The sequence below is a fragment of the Xenopus tropicalis genome, chromosome 1, assembly GCF_000004195.4.
Source record: "Xenopus tropicalis strain Nigerian chromosome 1, UCB_Xtro_10.0, whole genome shotgun sequence".
In the NCBI taxonomy this organism is placed as follows: domain Eukaryota; kingdom Metazoa; phylum Chordata; class Amphibia; order Anura; family Pipidae; genus Xenopus; species Xenopus tropicalis.
Window position 1 is genome coordinate 169,489,479 of NC_030677.2, and position 18,709 is coordinate 169,508,187.

Consider the following 18,709-nt stretch of genomic DNA (forward strand, 5'->3'; position numbering starts at 1 on the left):
GATGAAATATTAAAAAGAATCCATATTATTTCCACACTACTGCTCAGGGAGCTGACGGCGATTTTCTCCTTGGCCTGCGCATGAATAAAGTGCCAAAACTCAGTTTTGCATGAAACCTGCGGAGAGTTCTCTGTCAATGGCAGGCAGCATGATCGAAATAACAAGAGCTCTTGATCTGTCAAATTTTAGCTACAGATTCCTGACACATTTTAAATGTTTCTCAAATGAAATCACTAACATTAACACCCCAATGCTAATCGATCGCAGTCTGTAGGAATCTGGAGAGCTCCACCGGAGGCTCAAACACATCACACAAGCAATCAATTAAGAATGTCAAGCGAAAAAAGGAAAAATGCTGCAAAGATCAAATTTGTCAATGGTAAAATAATCTCAGCTATGACAATAGCAGAGGAGAAATGCTCTTACATATAGACAGGATAATTAAAGAGTGTGACCCAAAGTGTCGCAACTTTAAATCTAAACATGATCATCATTCCACTGATATTAAATACAGCAGGAACCACACACACTTGTAGGCCTTCAAATGCTGCTTAAAGAACATGTAAAGCCTACATTTTCCTAGGATGTATATAAGTTGGGCACATTTCCCGCACCCACACCACATCATTTGTACTGTATATATTCCCTCCGCTCGCCAGCAACATCACATTTTCCAATAATTGAGTCTACTGCTGGGTAAACAGTAGACTCAATTATTGTGACCCAAAAAGCAACAAATAAGGCCTGTTACAAAGCTAATAAATTGTTTAGTTAGATGTTTTGTTCATGACAAAAGTTTGCAAACAATATTGCACAAATTAGCACTTGGTGTTGGGGTTTTTTTAAGAACTCTTGTCTCCACCATGGGTCAGGAGCTTTACCTAGGACTCCTATGCAGGATCAATGATAAAACCTTCTCATAAACTGTTAGTGAGCAATAACTTACACACACACACACACACAAGTAATAATAGAATCAAATAGATTTACTTATCTTTGTATGATTATAGTTACAAGTAACTACAAAAAGATACATGATTTTAAGGTTTCGGTTCGACTAGGCACATGGATTTGTCCAAATTCGAATCTTGGCTAAATTACATACCAAATTCTGGATTCGGTGCATCCCTAGTTTATATCACAGCAGCATAAAATATATAATAAGAATGAAGGAGAAAAGTTGGAATAAAAAATGGAAATCTTTGTTTCCAAGCTGAAAAACATATACTGTATGAGTATTTGCCACACAAAGAAAAGATATTATTTTGTAAGCACTTGCTGATTTGACAATGGCATATTTGCCTGATTAGCAGAGAGAGACGGCTTTAATCCTCTACTGCTCTTAACTTCACACAAAATGCTAGGTGCAAAGATGACATTTGCCGCTTGCACAAATAATCTGATTCTAGAAAAAGAGCTGCACACCGATAGTGCCAGGAACATGACAAATTGCAGGCCAGATAGCAAAGGGCTGAGATGCCTGGCCCATTTGCAAATAAATGATATTGTGTGGAACTGGCATGCTCAGCGCATGACAAACTGAGGCAATTTCAGCTCTATCGGAGGAATGGGGCTCCATTTCTCCAATGCTGGCCTTGGCTACTGCATAGAATTGTGCAGAGTTCCCAGATTTGAATCACTGGGGGCTTGAGAGGGCTCCCGCTGACAGGCCACAAATAATTACAGTACACTCTTTCCATTGTATTCTATTATTTTGTACCCCTTATCTCTACACTTTGGGCACTTGTGAACAAGCAGGGTCACTTCTATTTGACCACAACAGCAAGGAAACATTGCTCTTCTGCTGATATCATAAATAAACAAAGGCCCAGCAGACTAAACATCATCTTTATCAGGCCGAGTTCATGCTAGAAGCTTGAAAAGTACAAAGAGGTGGGGTACTGGAAGCTAATATCCCATGGGTCTTTATGAAGGAAAAAAATTATGAGTGCAAGTTCATGGTCTGTTTTGCTCAGATCCTACAGCCACTAAATTACCAAAAATCCGATATGAGAAATGTGCCACAAAAGTTCCCTAAACTCTTTCTGTGCCATGAAAATGAGCAGCAAGTACTCTGAATGTTATTGTCAATGTGGAGTCAAAAATAAGCAGCAACATGCTCATTTTATTCTTATGAAGGATGTTGTACATGTGGTCTTTAGTTTTTTAACTAAAGGCAGAAAATATGAAAAAGCAAATATGCAGAAAGTCTTCTACTGAGCACTTTAATGAGAGAAAGGGAGCACCAAGCCCAAACATGCATTTGCACTGCCAGTTATCTGATTGGGGTACTGTACCTGTAATAAGGGAACATGCCAACAAAGTCTTTTCACAAAACTTTAGAGTAAGTACCATGTGGTACCACCCCAGAGGGAACCGTCAGCAGCTGTCAAAACAGAATGCTGGGTCTCTTCAGAGCCTAGAGGTGGCACATTTAAATGCAACGATCTAAAACTAACATTCAGACTGACATTGTAGGATAAAGATGTAAAAATACAAAGTTCAGAGTTAGGAAGCATGATGAAAATAACTGCAAATCAATTACAAAAAAAGGAATACTATGCCACCATAATGAATACTTAATCAACAGATTTATATCATACCGAGTGGCCTAATAAAGAACCTTAACAAACAGAAATATATGTATCAGTAAATATTGCCCTTTAACATCTTTTCCCTTAAGCCTCCATTTTGTGTGCTCCCTCAGAGATCACATGACAGGAAATAATGCAGCTCTAACTGTAACAGGAAGAAGCGTGGGAGAAAAGACAGAACTTTAAAAGAGCTAATGCGACCTAACATGTATGTGTGCCCTTTGTTTGTTTGTGTGCACCATGAATCATATGAGCCCAGGGTGTGGCCCCCTATTACAAAAAGTGGCAATTTTCTATTTAGGAGTACCCAATGGCACATACTACTAAAAAAGTGTATTTTTATGAAAATTGATTTTTTAGATAAAGGAGGGTTTTACGTATAAGCTGCTTTATACAATATATTTTTAGTGAGACCTACATTGCTTGGGAGTGAAGTTTCTTTAAATTATGAATTTTAATTTTCGCTAAAACTGTTGTCACATGCCCAAAATGAATATACACAGACAGTTTAGATCCCAAAGCGACTGCTATAAAATGTAATGGGCGTCACATAAGGTGAATAAAATATTCATAATTTCAGATGAATATGAGAGAGTCTGGAGAGAAAATAAATGTCTGGTATGACTTTCCCAAGTAGCAAATTGTTCAGATATTTAACATCACTTAAAGGCCCCCATACACGGGCCGAATTTTTACTGTCAAACGACTCCCGAATGATTCGATACTATCGTTAAGTTACTGTATCGTATAGTTGATGGTGTGCGAACGATCATCGGCCCACTAATCGACCCGACATTATCGTCCCCAAAATCGATCGCCCAGGTTTAAAAATTTTAGTCGTTTAACGATAAAATCTGCCAGTTGGTGTGAGTGTCAGACATTTGTCTTCGAACGATTGTTCTCTGCGCATGTCATGATTGCCAGCAGCAGAAGTCAACGAACATAAACGGAACAACACGAACGTGCATAAACGTTCGTTCTTTGCAGAACTTAATGGCTCGTATAACAAAGCTTTTGGATCTGTAATAAAACATTTTTTTATACTCAGCAAAGAAGAATGTTACATCACTTCATGTTACATCACTTCCTGTTTCCTGTAAATACTGCTTCCGATCGTACGTATTTTACGATAATGGTACAATGAAATCTTTTGCAAATTATCGTTGCCCGTGGATGGCATATCGTATGGAAACCTGATCGCCATACGATCGTTTGTCGATATAATCGTTCGTCGCACAACGAGTGAAATCGCCTCGTGTATGGGGACCTTTAGACTCATACTTAAGCAATTTCCATCTAAACACACTTTCCAAATGTATCATTTTTCAGCTAATTTTTACAGTTTGTGAACTCTCTGGAAATCTTGCGAAACTGTGTGATCCATAGTGGTGCTAAGCAAATGAAAGGCTGCATAAACATTACTGGCCATTTATTGTTGTTTTTAGAGTTTATAGATGATAAATACCTGTGCTGAATGTGCAGGAGGGCTCATGTACCACAATCATACAGCAGCCACTTACAATGAAAGGGTGATTTCGCCAACACTTGCAACATCAGTGGGAAAGCCTACACTATTTCCAACTGTGTCCAGAGCTGAACTATTTATACGAACTGCCACATTTAGGTCTTGGGAGTACACTTTTAGACACTATAAAGTTTCAAAAACACATCTTTAAACTAGGGAATTGGCAGGATTGGGATTCAGCCAAATCCACGGTCCTGGCCAAACCGAATCCAAAAAATCATGTGACTTTTTGTCACAATCACGGAAGTTAAAAAATTTTCAGGGTGCGGTGATATTTATGCCTTCCAAAACCTAATTAGCAGACTCAGTTTGGTATTCAGCTGAATCCTTTACAAAGGATTCGGGGGTTCTGCAGAGTCCAAAAAAGTGCATCTGAATGGTGTAAAGGGGTTCTTGGTTGAGTTCTGGAAGGTATGGGGCTACTGCTTAGCTGTTTTTTTGATGGCGAGGTGGGTTTTAAGTTGTTTTTTGGTTGATGTCAGGGGGAACTCATTTGGTTTTTGGATGATGTCAGGGGGTGGTCATTTGGTTTCTCAGGGTAACCAAGGGAATTCTTTTGCTAAAGAAGAAAAAAAAAACCAAAAACACTTTTTTTTTTTTTTTTACACACTCCTAAGGGACAAACATTACAAATTAAAGAGAGAGATTTTTACAGCACTGCTGTAAGGGTTTCGGATAGCTTTAACCTTTGTCTCGCCCAAGACTGCTTCTTAATACAAGGCTGGCCACTGAGCAGTTGAGTAATGTCAATTGTAAAATGAATTCTTTTTTGTCGAGACAAGTGGGTCAAGGGTCAATTTCTCCTCTAATTCAAAGGAACAAGAAGACATGTTAATGTTTGTGATTAAGCTAGAAGGCTTGGGACAGATATTGACACTTGCTGATCTGCCTTGGCTCTACGGCTGACCTTGCTTTGCAGAAGCGTTATGCAGACACCTTGCCAATGGCACTTAATGAGCAAACGTACAAATTATATTAGAGATCAGCACTCTTGAACATCCATGTCGCTTTGTTGTATCTTATAGTGTTTTCTTATTTGCCAACTCCTGCTACCTTTTTGTAAGCAATAGACTTGTTTTGCCACATCAAGTAGACTTTGCAAGCTGCCACTTTCTAGAAGGCATACTAACAATGTAGTAGCAGTACTTATTCAACCATTTAACTCGATGTAATAGCATTAGTATCTGAGCAAATTGAAACAATTCAAGCCCAGTTTAAGTCTAGGATCTATCTTGACAACTTTATTTACGTGTAAGAAAAAAAAAAAAGAGATGCAATGGAGGTTATTTAACAATGCCACGGACGCAAGTGCTAGTGCAGTAAGGGGTGCACCAAAATGCCCATTAGCGCTCATTCACTGAGCGCTTACAACCCATGCATGTCTGTGATCTACATCTCTAGCTGGATTAAAAATCCAGAGCAAGTTTCAGAGTGGAGGGCACAAGACTGCAACAGTGGAGCAAATTGCAGAGCAGGGTGCAAATAAAAAAAAAAAAAAAAAAAAAGTTTGTGCCTGTTTTTTTGTACTGCACTTTGGTAAACAACCCATAATGTGTAATCTATACTTAAGTATTTATGGTTTTCTTATAGTTATAAGTTAGTTACAGTACACACTAATATGGTTTGCTATAGTTATACAGGTACTGGATCTATTATCAAGAAAACCTTGGTACCTCCAGAACCCTCTGACAGCCTTAAATATCAGCTCTGGGTGAACCAACACATCAGTATCACCTAGCCAGTCATAATGTGGAAGCTTCATGTCAGTCATCAACCTCTTCCCAGGGGGGAGGTAATTCCTACAGCATTGTGTTAGCAGAAGTAAGTTATTAAAATCTAAAAAATAAAGATACGAATCACACTCTGTGCCCTAGAGTGTATCACTATCACTTCATGTTACTTTGCTTCCAAACTTTGCAAACACAAAGTCTGGTCATATTTTATGTCTGAGAGTCAAGCTCAGTTGCACAAAGCATTCTTAAACTTAAAAAAACAAGTAAAGCTCATTATAACGACAAGCAATTTTACATCTTGTTCTTTAAAAAAGCAACAATGTGACATAGTTGCATAGGGTTGAAAAAAAGACCATTAAAGTCCTTCAAGTTCAACCCTTCCAAGTAAACCCAACACACACAAACCTATATTGATCTTTCTACACACTTACATACATAAACTATATATACCAACATTAATACTAACTGTAGATTTTAGTATCACAATAGCCTTGGATACAATCCTTGTTCAAGAACTCACCCAAGCCTCTCTTAAAAGGTATTAACAGAATTCCCCAACCTCACTGCCCTCACCGTGAAAAAACACTTACGCTGCTTCAAATTAAAGTTCTGTTCCTCCAATCTATAGGGATGGCATCTGGTGCTTTGGTCATTTTTATGGGAAAAAAGAACACCCCCTATCTGCCTATAATCCCCACTCTATACTTGGACAGAGTAATCATGTCCTCTCGCAAACGCCCTTTTTCATGAGAAAAAAACTCCAACCTTGACAGTCTAACCTCATAGTTTAAAGCTTCCTTCCCTTTTACCAGTTTAGTTGCACGTGGTTTTATTTGGTGCTCAGTAGATGCAGGACCAGTTCTGTAATGAGTTCAATGCTATTATGTACACACGCATCAACAGAAATATATAATGACAGGGAGAAATGGATAATTGAATGAAATGAAACAGGAACATGCTAATTATAACATGTATCATGCATGACTTTTTGTAACATACGTCCCCTTGACCTAAAGAAAGCAAGAGGGGCACGCAGGTCAATACAAAGCAAATGTGATCTAATGTATTCACTGTTTTATGGGCTCTCAATCAGCATTAGAAATGAAAGTGGCATTTGTTATTCTGGTATTGGCACTAACAGCAAATTTAAATGATAACAAGCACTATCAGTGTCATTTGAAAGTGCAATTGCTCCCTATATTGAGCCCCACACAGTGATCCCACACAAAGGTCACTCATAGGCAAAATATGAGCAACTGCTCCCACCCTCCTTGTCTGCTTATTGACATGAATCGATACAAACAGTAGTATCGGGTACATAGTCTAAATCAATAATTTATGCATTAACTTTCTTTTTGTAAAATTAATTTTGAGGTAAAAAAAATACAAAAAATGTATTTTGTTCCTGCAAAAAACAGAACAACAAACTTTTGAGTGATTTGTAGAGAAAACAGTGAATTTTGCCTAAACAAAATAGATTCTTCAGGCTTTCAGACTGTAAACTATATTGAGCATAGATCTCTTTAACTTTGCCCAAGGCTGGTCTCTAATGGCCCCATACCATCAGAGAGTCTTATCTACAGATGTCTGTTTTCCACCTGTGGCCAGAGGCACCAGAGCAAGGGACAGTTTTATCCAGGTCTATGGATATTTTACCCCAAGCAAAGTATAAAGTTGGCCATACACTAAAAGATCTGCTTGTTTGACAAGGTTGCCAAATAATCAAATTACATTAACGGGACATAGGGCGTTGGGGGGGAGAGGATCATATCTATGATTGAATGTGCTCTTTGCTCAAACAGGACTTATAAACCTGTCCAACCCACAGATATTGGTTGGTCCGAGAGCCCCCATACATGGGACGATAAGCTGCTGACTCGGTCCGTCAGCAGTTTTTAGTGGCCTGTTTATGGTCACCTTTATAAAAAAAACAAACAATTGTTGTTGATATTCATGTCAATTAAACAGAGATGTTTTACTAAACCATTAAACTCTCTTGAAGCTTCCTTATAAAAATGAATATCAGTTTATGTTTTCATTCCAAGACAGAAAGCAATGAGAAGGAGAGCTCTACATTTCATTTGCTATGAAATACATTTTGACCACACGCTATTTAACTAAAATAAAGACTTATTGTTTTCCCATGCCAAGGACAAGTAAATGAATATTCAATTGAGACGACTTTCCAAGCGAACAGACTGCTGTCTAAGACATTGCAGAATTGTTTTTAATATATTACTTTTGTCCCTAAGACAAGTGTAACTGGTTTTCCACCTGTCTGGGCAGGTGAATGTGTTTTAACTGATCTGCCTCCCCAGAGCCGGCTAAGCCCTGTGAGACACATGCTTTAAAAACCACAATAACATTACAGAGAATCTGCCTTTAAAAGAAGCATGCATAAAACCATTATTACCTAATTTGAATGCTTGCATAAAGCCATGAGGAAATTTTAGGAATGACCAAAAGTGTACCTGCACATTTTTAAAAAGCAGATTTTTGCTTACTTTAGCAATCTAAGGGATGGGGCAAACTAGCCTGATACAATATTTTAGCCAATAATCAGATACAATAGGAGCCCAGTGAAGACCCAGCTAATGTCAGATTTCCCAATCAATATTTGACTGAGCCCCAACAGGATATCAGTTGGGGGGCCAAAGTTTATGCCTTTACAAAGGTGCCCATTTGGACATACTGTATGTGGCAGAGTGTGCAGTCAGTAATGCCTTGTATATGAACAGTTCTATATCAAATAAAAAGCTTCTTAGCAGCTGCTACTTGTTGTTCATATTTTCCTCTGTTGCCTAAGACATGTTGCACATTGCATTATAACACAAAATGCAAAACCTTGGCCAATACCAACATATATAATTATTATTATATAAGAGGTGCAAGAAAGACTTATTTATCCCTTTTTAAAAATGTATAGTTTTCTAGGTCAACATATTCATAGGAGGGGTTTGCTTCATAAACCACAGGCTCTATCTTGTGTCAGTAATAAAAATTCATATCTACTTCATTTATGTTCTTTCTACATGCCAAAAAGGAACATTTCCTAGTGGAAGTTTTGTTACATTTTTTTGTAAAAAATGCTGGTTTTAACAAACATCTTTCTTGGCCATGCAATCAAAAGTGTGCCTATTTCTGCTGTCATGGTTTAAAAGTTGTTTTTTTCCCCCCATTGCTATTGGCAGAGTGGACACTTGATAGAGGATGTGCATGCAATAGTAAAAGACCTAGACTGCTCTGAGTATGTGCTGATCAGCAACCAGTGCTCCGCAGGCCTGTGTGGACCGCCATCATTTCAATAAATCGTACCTCTGTCATTCTTACATTCTAACCTAGAAAGCCTTCTTCAGAACAACCACAAAAAGAAACAACCTAATCTCTGAGAAATATAATTAAACTAACAGCTAATTTCATTGCAAAAGATTTCCACACATTTCTAAATGCTTTTCAGTAAGATACTGAGAAACAACTTTAATATGAAGTTACTTTGATGGGTTAAGAGCACACAGGTAACGGAGTAGTGTTGTTTTCTTCATTATTCATTCATAGTGTCCTTACCTCCCCCTTAAAGCAAGACAACCATCATATTATTTTTACCAGCTACCTGTTTATACACTGAGAATGATAAATACATCTAAATAAAGTATTCTTGTGGCTTTGGGGAAATGCTTCCTTGGTTAAGTTAAATAAAGTTGTTAAATACAAGGATTAAGCCTTAATCCTCACATTAATACTATAATTAAAATGAACACTAACATTCTCTCCTGCTGATGCAAGTCAAAGCTCTTGTTAAATATAGTTTTACAAGGTTTTAATTCCATATTAATGCTCAGATGGTCATTAATTCTCTACAGGGGTCACCACTACATCTTAATCTTTCCTTAAAACAAACACATAGGGAAAGAAGAAGAGTTTACTATATTATAATAATTATAATTGTTCTCCCCAGGAGCCCTCTCTGCCCAGCATTTTTTGTAATTTTAAGGCCAATGACACACAAGGTGATTTGTTGCCTGTGTTAAAAAATCACTACTGTGAGCAATTTGGCTTAACTGTGGGAAAATGCCAGACCAGGCTACTCAAGGTCAGACTGGGTATACGAAGCCCACCAGGACTGCTACCCCAGGGGTCCCTTCACACCCCCTTAGGGGCCCCAGCTGCCTGCTCACCCACCTCCCCCTCCCTTCATGTGTACCTTATACTTGCTGCAATCGAGGGAGGTAAGGCAGCAGGGGAGCAATGGCAGTGGGAAGCAACAGGTAGCATTGGGTCTGTGCCAGTGCCCCACCAGGTTTAATCCCAGTGTCCCACCGGCCCGGTCTGAACCTGAGGCTATTTCTCGGAGAAAAAGCCAACCCACTCTGACACATGGATTTCATTGTGTGCATTTCCAAGCTGTGAACATGTACCTAATGTAAGTGATGCCACCGGTGGTCTGGGTGCTCTAGCCTGCCCCTGGTAGGTACTCCTTCTATCCTAATCCAGTTATTGACCTTGGCCTGTCCTCAGTCTACCTGCCTAGATCTATTGCCTGGACTTTGCTATACTGTGCCATGGACTCTTGCCTGCCTGTTATCTGGTATGTGCTAGTACATACATCCTACCTTGCTTTATTAACCCTGCCTGTGCCAGTGCAACTCTTTACATTTGTTCTGCTGAATGAAAGCTACTTGATTTTCACTAAACCTTTAAAAAGGGACTAATGGCCACAGGTTTCTTCTTTAATTATGAGAGGTATACACACCGAGTGAAAGCACGTGGCTTATGCATACATGGAGATTTTTTTTTTTTGAGTTTTTATTTAGAGTTTTAACATTTTAACAACAACAGTTAAGAAAGAAAGAAAGGTATACAAAGTTTGAGCGAGCCTGGCAATTTTATCCAGATTGTGCATTAAACCAAATGTCCCACCAACCCGCATTGAACTTGGCTGGAGAGCCTTGGGAAATGTAGACCAATTATTGTTTAGGTAGCGTGTCATTAACTAGTTTTTTTCCAGAAGGTAAGTGAGGGGGCTGTCGTCGATTTCCAATTTAACAAAATGGTTTTTTTTTATATATATATATATTTTTTTTTTTTTTTTTTTTTTTTTTTTACAGAGAATAGCAATTGCACAACCGTTGATATACATGGAGATTTCTTTACCATCTAAAAGCCCAGATCTGGCTCCTCCAAGTGTGACATGAACCAAAAATTCTTCTAATTAGGTTTTAAAAATAATCTGATATAAATAGTAGAGTGAGTATTAGTGAATCATTGTTGAATCAGCACCACCCCAGGAGTCCTAGCTGCCTGAGGCAGGCATATTGATGCCACCTCCTTGCATTTAGTGATGGGGGCCGCATCACTAGTGCAGAGATATAAAAATCTGAATTTTATCTCTTTAAGTAGCAGCTTTTTGCAGCTTTTTTGAAGGATGTCCCTTCACTGGTGATAAATAGATACATCATAGTTCCCGTTCTGCACTGCAGATTGTCTCGCTGTAAATGCTGCCATATTGTGCATCTGTTTAAATACATCTACAAATTCTCCCACAGACAATTTCAATAGCACCATCTTCATTTTGCCGTTAGAGAATCTTTAGGCTTTTGCCTTTACCAGGCCAGCATTACTGCAGCACTCATACATATACAGAAGATCCATTCTTTATGCAAATACATGCATGGGATCTATTATTCAGAACACTTGGGACTTGGGGGTTTTCTGGAAAAGGGATCTTACAATTACGGTCCCATAGCAAGTTACACTTATTCTATTTAGCAAAATGTAACCTTCAAAAACATAGTGTAAATGTTATCTTTAAAAAGAGGAAGCATATAGTAATTGGCATGCAGATATGAAACCACTGTAAATCTCACTTTGGCAGCAGATGCTGACATTAGCGCTGGACAGTCATATGGGAATGGGAACTTCTTTTTAGAGATGTACTAATCTAAAAACTAGTGTACCATTCTTCACATGCCTCTATGTCACTCACCATCATGAGACAACAGGGTGCCACTGGGTGGCAGGAACTGTGCAAGGAATCCAGCCCCGGAGCCATACAGAAAGAGGAAACTCTCAATAAAATGATTCTGGATGAGTTAATAAATGCATTCTGCAAGGCTGTGCTCAAACCTCTGGAGCCACAAGGGGGTGGAGGTGAAAGACTAATCTATATACATGATGATCCCTGTATACATAATTTCTTTGCCATATTGTTTTTAGGATTTAGTTCTCCTTTAATAATGCCAGAAATTTATAAGCATTGTGCTATCATGTATGAAATAACATTACGTAAATACTAAAGACAGGATCACAACATCCAAGCTGGGCACGCCAAAGGCATGATATCAAGACTATACAGCACACTCTTAAAACCCAATATCACTGCACATACCGACTGTTCCAAAATAGCTTGGCAAGAAAATATTGGGCAGATTGATCAAGAGGAAAGGTAGGAAGTCCTTTGAATCCCCCAAATACGCTTTCCCATATACAAGGCAACGTACAATCCAAAGATACTCTTTTCAAAGAGTCTCTCCGACTCATACGTCAAAACAGACACTACATGCCCCAGATGCCACTCAGATAGCCCCACTTCTACCACCTAATATGGACCTGCCGGCCCTTATCAATTACTGGAAGCAGGTAACCCAATTTATGCATGATGTGATGGGATCGCCAGTTCCATTGGATCCCAAAGTATGCCTACTGGCTTTTATTGAACACCTTTACCTAATACGCATGTGTCAAACACAAGGCCCGCGGGCTGAATACAGCCCTTCTGGCTGTTTTATGTGGCCCCTGGTGACTGTGCCTGACCGTACAGTATCTTAATAAAAAATTTGCCAGGCAACTTAGCCTGTATTTTAGATTTCGGCCCCTTATATGATTGAGTTTGACACCCCTGCCCTAATACATAAGAACGTCAATGGCTGAGTTACTTTACCTGGCCCGTAAACACATAACAAGTAAGTGGCTATCTATACAACGGTTGGCTGGCTCTGGTAAACCAAGCATTTCCCAATACAAAACTGGGGTACCCAGACAAATACAACAAAGTATGGAGCCCTTGGCTCCAAAACCACCGTAAAGCACTACATTCATAACCAAATTCTTTTACGACCACAGAGTCTTGCATTATTGATCAATGGTAATGGAGGCGGGCCAAGTCGGCCGGGCGCCCCCCTCCCCTGCAGGGACGCCCGTAGAGGAGGGAGCGCTGGGCGCAATACACGCAGATGCTGTGCAGGGAGGCAGCACAGAGAAATGAAGTCGGGGGAACAAATCCCGGACTAGGGGTGGCAAAAGAGGTACCTGCCTAGCGCCCCTTCACTGTTGCGCCCTAGGCAGGTGCTTCTTCTGTCTACTCCTAGTTCCGGCCCTGAATGGTAACTCCTATGGCTCATATATAAACTATGTAAAAATTATATCTTCAAACTTGAAACCATTTTTAAAATACTGTAATACTGCACTTCCCATCTACCTGCTTTTACTAATGTGCTATAACTCTGTTATCCTTATTATTTTTGTTTAAGAATTTTATAAAGTGTTGAATAAAAAATAAAAAAGACAGGATCACAGCAAAGACTGTGACTATCTTTCGTGAAAAATTCAGCTGAATTCTGAACCAAATCAGAAGGCAAGAAAGGGGATAAAAAGTTTCTGATTTCTTTGTTTGACCAAGTCACTTGATTTTAAGGGGTTCAAGGGCTGCATATAAAAAACTCCACAAATGCAAAGTACTTCAAATAACACACTTAATGAAAAGGTTAAAGGTTATTAAAGCTTATCATGTATTAAACCACATGCATTCATTTAGCAGAATGAAAGCTGGGGGGGGGGGGGGGGGGAGAATGTGTGTATATTTATTCAACTACGGCGCCCTATTCATATAACCATCTGTAAAGTACTGCCTATACGGCACAATTACAGCCGTACAGAGCTAAAGAGCTATTAAAGGTGCATTAGGCTGTGTAGGCTCTGCCTAGGGATCATTCATGCCTTACTTGAAGGTGCTGAAGTAGAACTATCAGTTCCATGCATGACAAAAGTGCCTTTACCTTGGATTTGCTCTTGACAAGACACTAAGATTGAAAATACCTTTTCTTTTACATGACCCAGAGCTCACTTGTATAGGTTATATGTGTTTGCAGAGAGAGGTCACACTCGAAAATCCCATCCAAGAGGGACCTTCCCACTCGCACTGTTGTGCCCCCTTCCTACCCGATACAACAGGAGTTGCCAAGCCCATTGTGACCTCACCTCTTGCCTTTAACAACATTTGGAATGGGACAGAAAGCAATAGAGTGATACCGTTAATAGTTTGGTATTGCACCCTCACTATCATTGCCAGATAACGTATCATTTGCACTGGTTCCTGACAGCATTGGGTAGGGGATGAAGGCAACCGGATTTGTTTTGATTCCACCCGGTATCACCCATAGGCAAATAACAGAGAGCGTCGGTAGCTGCAGTAGCGCAGCTCTGTGACCGGCATTTGTAGTTCGTCACTAGTTGTGTCGGGGGGTGATGTGTTTTTCATTCACTAACACACACTCATTAAGCACAACCGTGCCGTTCCCTTGCAGGCAGCGCTGGCTCCCCTACCGTGTAGCCTCTCTCCATATCACTGTCTTCGTACCGGAATGATGGAATGTAAACCTCCATAGCGTTCGCTCTCCCCGGGCACGGCTCGATGAAGGCACGGCCAATGGGAAGCTTCCCAGTGATGTCACGGTTGGCGCTGAGTGCGGCCGCTACGAGCACTAACCAGCAGAGGCACTGGGCGGCACGGCGCTGGGGAGAGCCATATGGAAAGCGCTGTCATGTGACGCGTCATGTGACCGCTCTGAATGTGGAAGTTTGCCGGATTCCAGCCTTCTTGCATAACTTGCCTGATGGAGGGGCAGCTGACACGGCAAGTCATTGCCTTCTGCTTCTGTGTTTAACAACATACTGTAGCTAAACGTTGGGAAGGTGCAGCCGGCGGAAGGTTCCGCTAAGGAGACTAATAACGCAAGCACAATATATGCAGAGTCATAACACTGCGCTGGGTGTGAAAAATATGCAGTTGGCCGACTGCTGCTAAATTACTGGGCCCTATTTATAAAGGCAGCGCAAAGAGAACAAGTTAGCCTTGCCTGTAGTTATATTTAAGCAGCTGTGAACTGGCATATTTAAAGCGCTTGTTTACCTTTAAATGAACTTTTAGTGAGCTATATATAGCAATGTGTCTATGAAGATTCTCATTCATCCAGGTCATGATATACAGTATCTAGTAGAATTAAGTCTAAAACAACTGGACTTTTCTGAGTTTTTCTTGAAAACGTTTCACCACTCATCCGAGTGGCTTCTTCAAGGGGGCCTGAGACACTGCTTGTCACCAACATACGATGGCGCGTTGACATCCTTACTCCGGCAGTTTCACAACAGTTCACACTTCCAGTCATGTACTTTGAAGGATTAACACCTTCATCAATGAGAATCATGGTACCATTGTGATTGGATCATACCTTCTTACACCTGTCAGTTTCAGCTAACACCTAACTGAACAAGTTCAATGGAACCATTGTGATTGGATGCCTTTGACTGTACTACCATCAAGAGTTTAAATACCGGGGAATTCCCTACCAGTCATTTGAACTGAAGAAGCCACTCGGATGAGTGGTGAAACGTTTTCAAGAAAAACTCAGAAAAGTCCAGTTGTTTTAGACTTAATTCTACTAGATACTGTATAACATATATATAGCAATATTCTAAAACTTTGCAATTGGTTTTCATTTTTTTTTGTGGTTTTTCAGTTATTTAACTTTATGTTCTGCAGTTTTCCAGTTTGGAATTGTAGCAGTTATCTGTTTGCTAGGGCCTTAGGTTCACCTTAGCAACCAGGCAGTGGTTTGACCTAGAGAGAAGAATATGAATAGGAGAGGGACTGAAGAGAAAGGTAAAGAATATAAAATAACAATAGTAATAAACTGGTAGCCTCACAGAGCAATATTTGTTTGGTTGCTGGGGTCAGTGACCCCCATTTAAAAGCTAGAAAGATGTAGAAGAGAAAGGCAAATAATTTAAAAACTATAAAAAATTAATAATGAAGATCAGTTGCAAACTTGGTAGGTATATGACATTCTATCACATAATAAAAGTTAACTTAAACGTGAACCACTCTTTTAAGGATCGAATATAATTCAGTATTTTTATTGGCAAATTGAGAATAGTTATGCCTATACAGGAATTTTTCTGCATTCAAATGACTGCACTCCAGCTTTGCAGCTGTTTTCACAAATCTTGCATTTATAATCACAAAATTACCATGCTATATTTGCTCACTACAACCACGCACAGTAGCCATGCTTACACAAACACCCATAGGGTTGCTAAATGGTAATACCAGTCTTTGGGGCCGATTTACTAATCCACGAACAGATCGAAAGCGTCCGAATGCGTTTTTTTCGTAATGATTGGTGTTTTGCGGTTTTTTCGTCGGCGTCACGGCTTTTTCTTAGCCGTTATGACTTGCGCGAATTGTTGCAACTTTTTTGTAGCCGTCGCGAAAAAATCGGAAAGGTTTGCCCGCCGTTTACTAGCGCTCAATACGAAAAAGTCATGACAATTCGCGCAAAAAATTGCGACGGTGGTGAAAAGATCGCAAAAAATACGAAAAAGTCGCAAAATGTTCGTTTCCAATCCAATTTTTTCCCATTCGGGATTCAGATTCGTGGATTAGTAAATCAGCCCCTTTTGGTCAGGGGTATGACATAGGGTGGGGAAATGAGTGGACTAGGCAGGAAAGAGGCGATTGGAGGTGTTAAATGGGCAGACTGGGCATGGAAGTAGGCAGGTGGGCCTGTGATTACAAAGGCTGATTGGCAGAAGTCAAGGAAAGGATTTATAGGGTATTACAAATTTACCAGCAAGCACATTGGTAAATTTTTACTACTGGTGCCAGCCCTAGCTGGTGAATTACTGGCCAGGTTGGTTTGATACCAGCCAGATGGCAACTCTAAATGCCCATCTAATTTGGGAATATTTGTGTGCAAGGCGCAGCTCACCACAATGCGCAAAAAAAAAGTTACAGCATGGGAAAACACAAAGAAAACCCATATGTGAATAGGTACAACATTTTTAAATGGCCCCAAATGTGAGTAAATAGCAAAGGTCGATAAAACTAGGGTTTCCTACTCAGGGTTGAAGTTAGAGAGAGAATTTGGATGGAGGCACACTTGAAAGGAAAATCAATTGTCACTGTTTCAGTAAATCACACGTTTATGTAGCCACAGCAGTGGCTTTTGGGGCAGTCACCTTGATGCACAAGAGACATCAGCATTCATTTTTCTTTGGCCTAATTTCTACTCAGTTCCACCAATGGGCTGCTGACCCTGGACAGGGGAAGCTCCCTTAGCTAAAGCTGTAAAATCCTCTGTTCCCTAACATAGTTCCAACAGCCTGCATACCAGCAGACTCTGCCCTGTTTGTGGCCTGAATGTGTTCATGTACATTATGTTGGGATTTAAGAAGTCTGAGCTGTTCATTTTTTATTGCCTATACAGCAAGTCAAATTCTTGATTTAGTAATGAACTCAGAAATAATCCTCTTCCCCTTTACACAAATAATTTTTTTAAAATAGTACACCACAAATAATGTCTTCTTGCATTGCTCAGCAACTTCAGAGAAACGCCTGTAAGAAATGTATTGAATAATAAAAGCCAGGCCCAAACTGGGGTTCAAAATAGGCCAAGGAATTTCAAGTACACAGAGGCCCAAACAGCCTCCACCAGTCCAATAAATAGTGAGTGTCTATGGCACCTTACAGCAGCCCCTCTGGCATTTGCCACAACCCAAAGATTGCCAGTCTGGGCCTTATAAGAGCCAGCACCATAATCCTTTTACCAGTTCCTAAAACCAAACAGACTTTTTTCCTTAATTCCACCTTAATATCCTTTCTCCCTTCTGCACATAAACCCTCATTAGTATTGCTGTGTGTTACTGTGCTTTTAATTTGCCTTTTGATCTGTTTGTAAGGAGAACTTTGTAATAAGCTGATCTGGGCACAGATCTGACCCAGCAGTGGGGACTCAGATTTCTCTGAAGTATTTGCTCAGCAAGTCAATTTTTACATTTCTATTTACAGTTTTCTAACTTTGATGATTATACAAAAATAGCAGACACGGGTGCGCCCAGCTGCTTTCCATCTGACCTAGTGAGCACTTAACCGCTTGTGTCTACATGCAAGATATTTAAAGAACTTTAAGCATTTTTTGTAGAAGAGTAAAATGCAGAAATTATATTTAAAAACACAAACAAAATTGATGAATTACAATTAAAAGAGGGAAATATGCAATTTATTCTAAATTATAACTTATGTATAGAATTAGTGATCTCCCATGTTATGGGACCTGGTTTACACAGGTAACCTGCATGCCATTAATTGTATTTTCTTCCTTTTTTTTTTTTTCAAGCCCTTTCAGTTTTTTGTCTCTGTCCAAGGACTTATTTACTCTGGCTAAAATTCAGATGTGATTTTAAAATAATTCTATGAAAGAACAGCCAATACCTTGATAATACATGCTTCCACATTAAATTGCAAACATAAATGCATGAATTTACTCCTTGCAGACTATACCAAACTGATCTTATAGCTCCATCAGCCATACACAGCTTGTAGTATTGCCACCATCCTGCTTAAAGGAATACTGCCATTGGAAAACATGTTTTTATCAAAATGCATCAGTTAATAGAGCTTCTCCAGCAGAATCCTGCATTGAAATGCATTTTTCAGAAACACAGATTTTTATATTTAACTTTGAAATTTCACATGGGGCTAGCCATATTCTTCATTTCCCAGGGTGCCACAGCCATGTGACTTG

General features: G+C 39.6%; 1 protein-coding gene across 1 annotated transcript in view; it reads right to left on the minus strand.

Annotated features, from left to right (window-relative positions):
* The window catches only part of snx24 (sorting nexin 24), a 73,878-nt gene extending 59,364 nt beyond the window's left edge, over window positions 1-14,514 (minus strand). Inside the window, 1 exon segment of the mRNA NM_001016125.3 lies at window positions 14,451-14,514. Within this exon segment, the coding sequence (NP_001016125.1) occupies window positions 14,451-14,510 (60 nt within the window). The 5' untranslated portion in view covers window positions 14,511-14,514.
* Window positions 14,515-18,709: the final 4,195 nt, after the last annotated feature.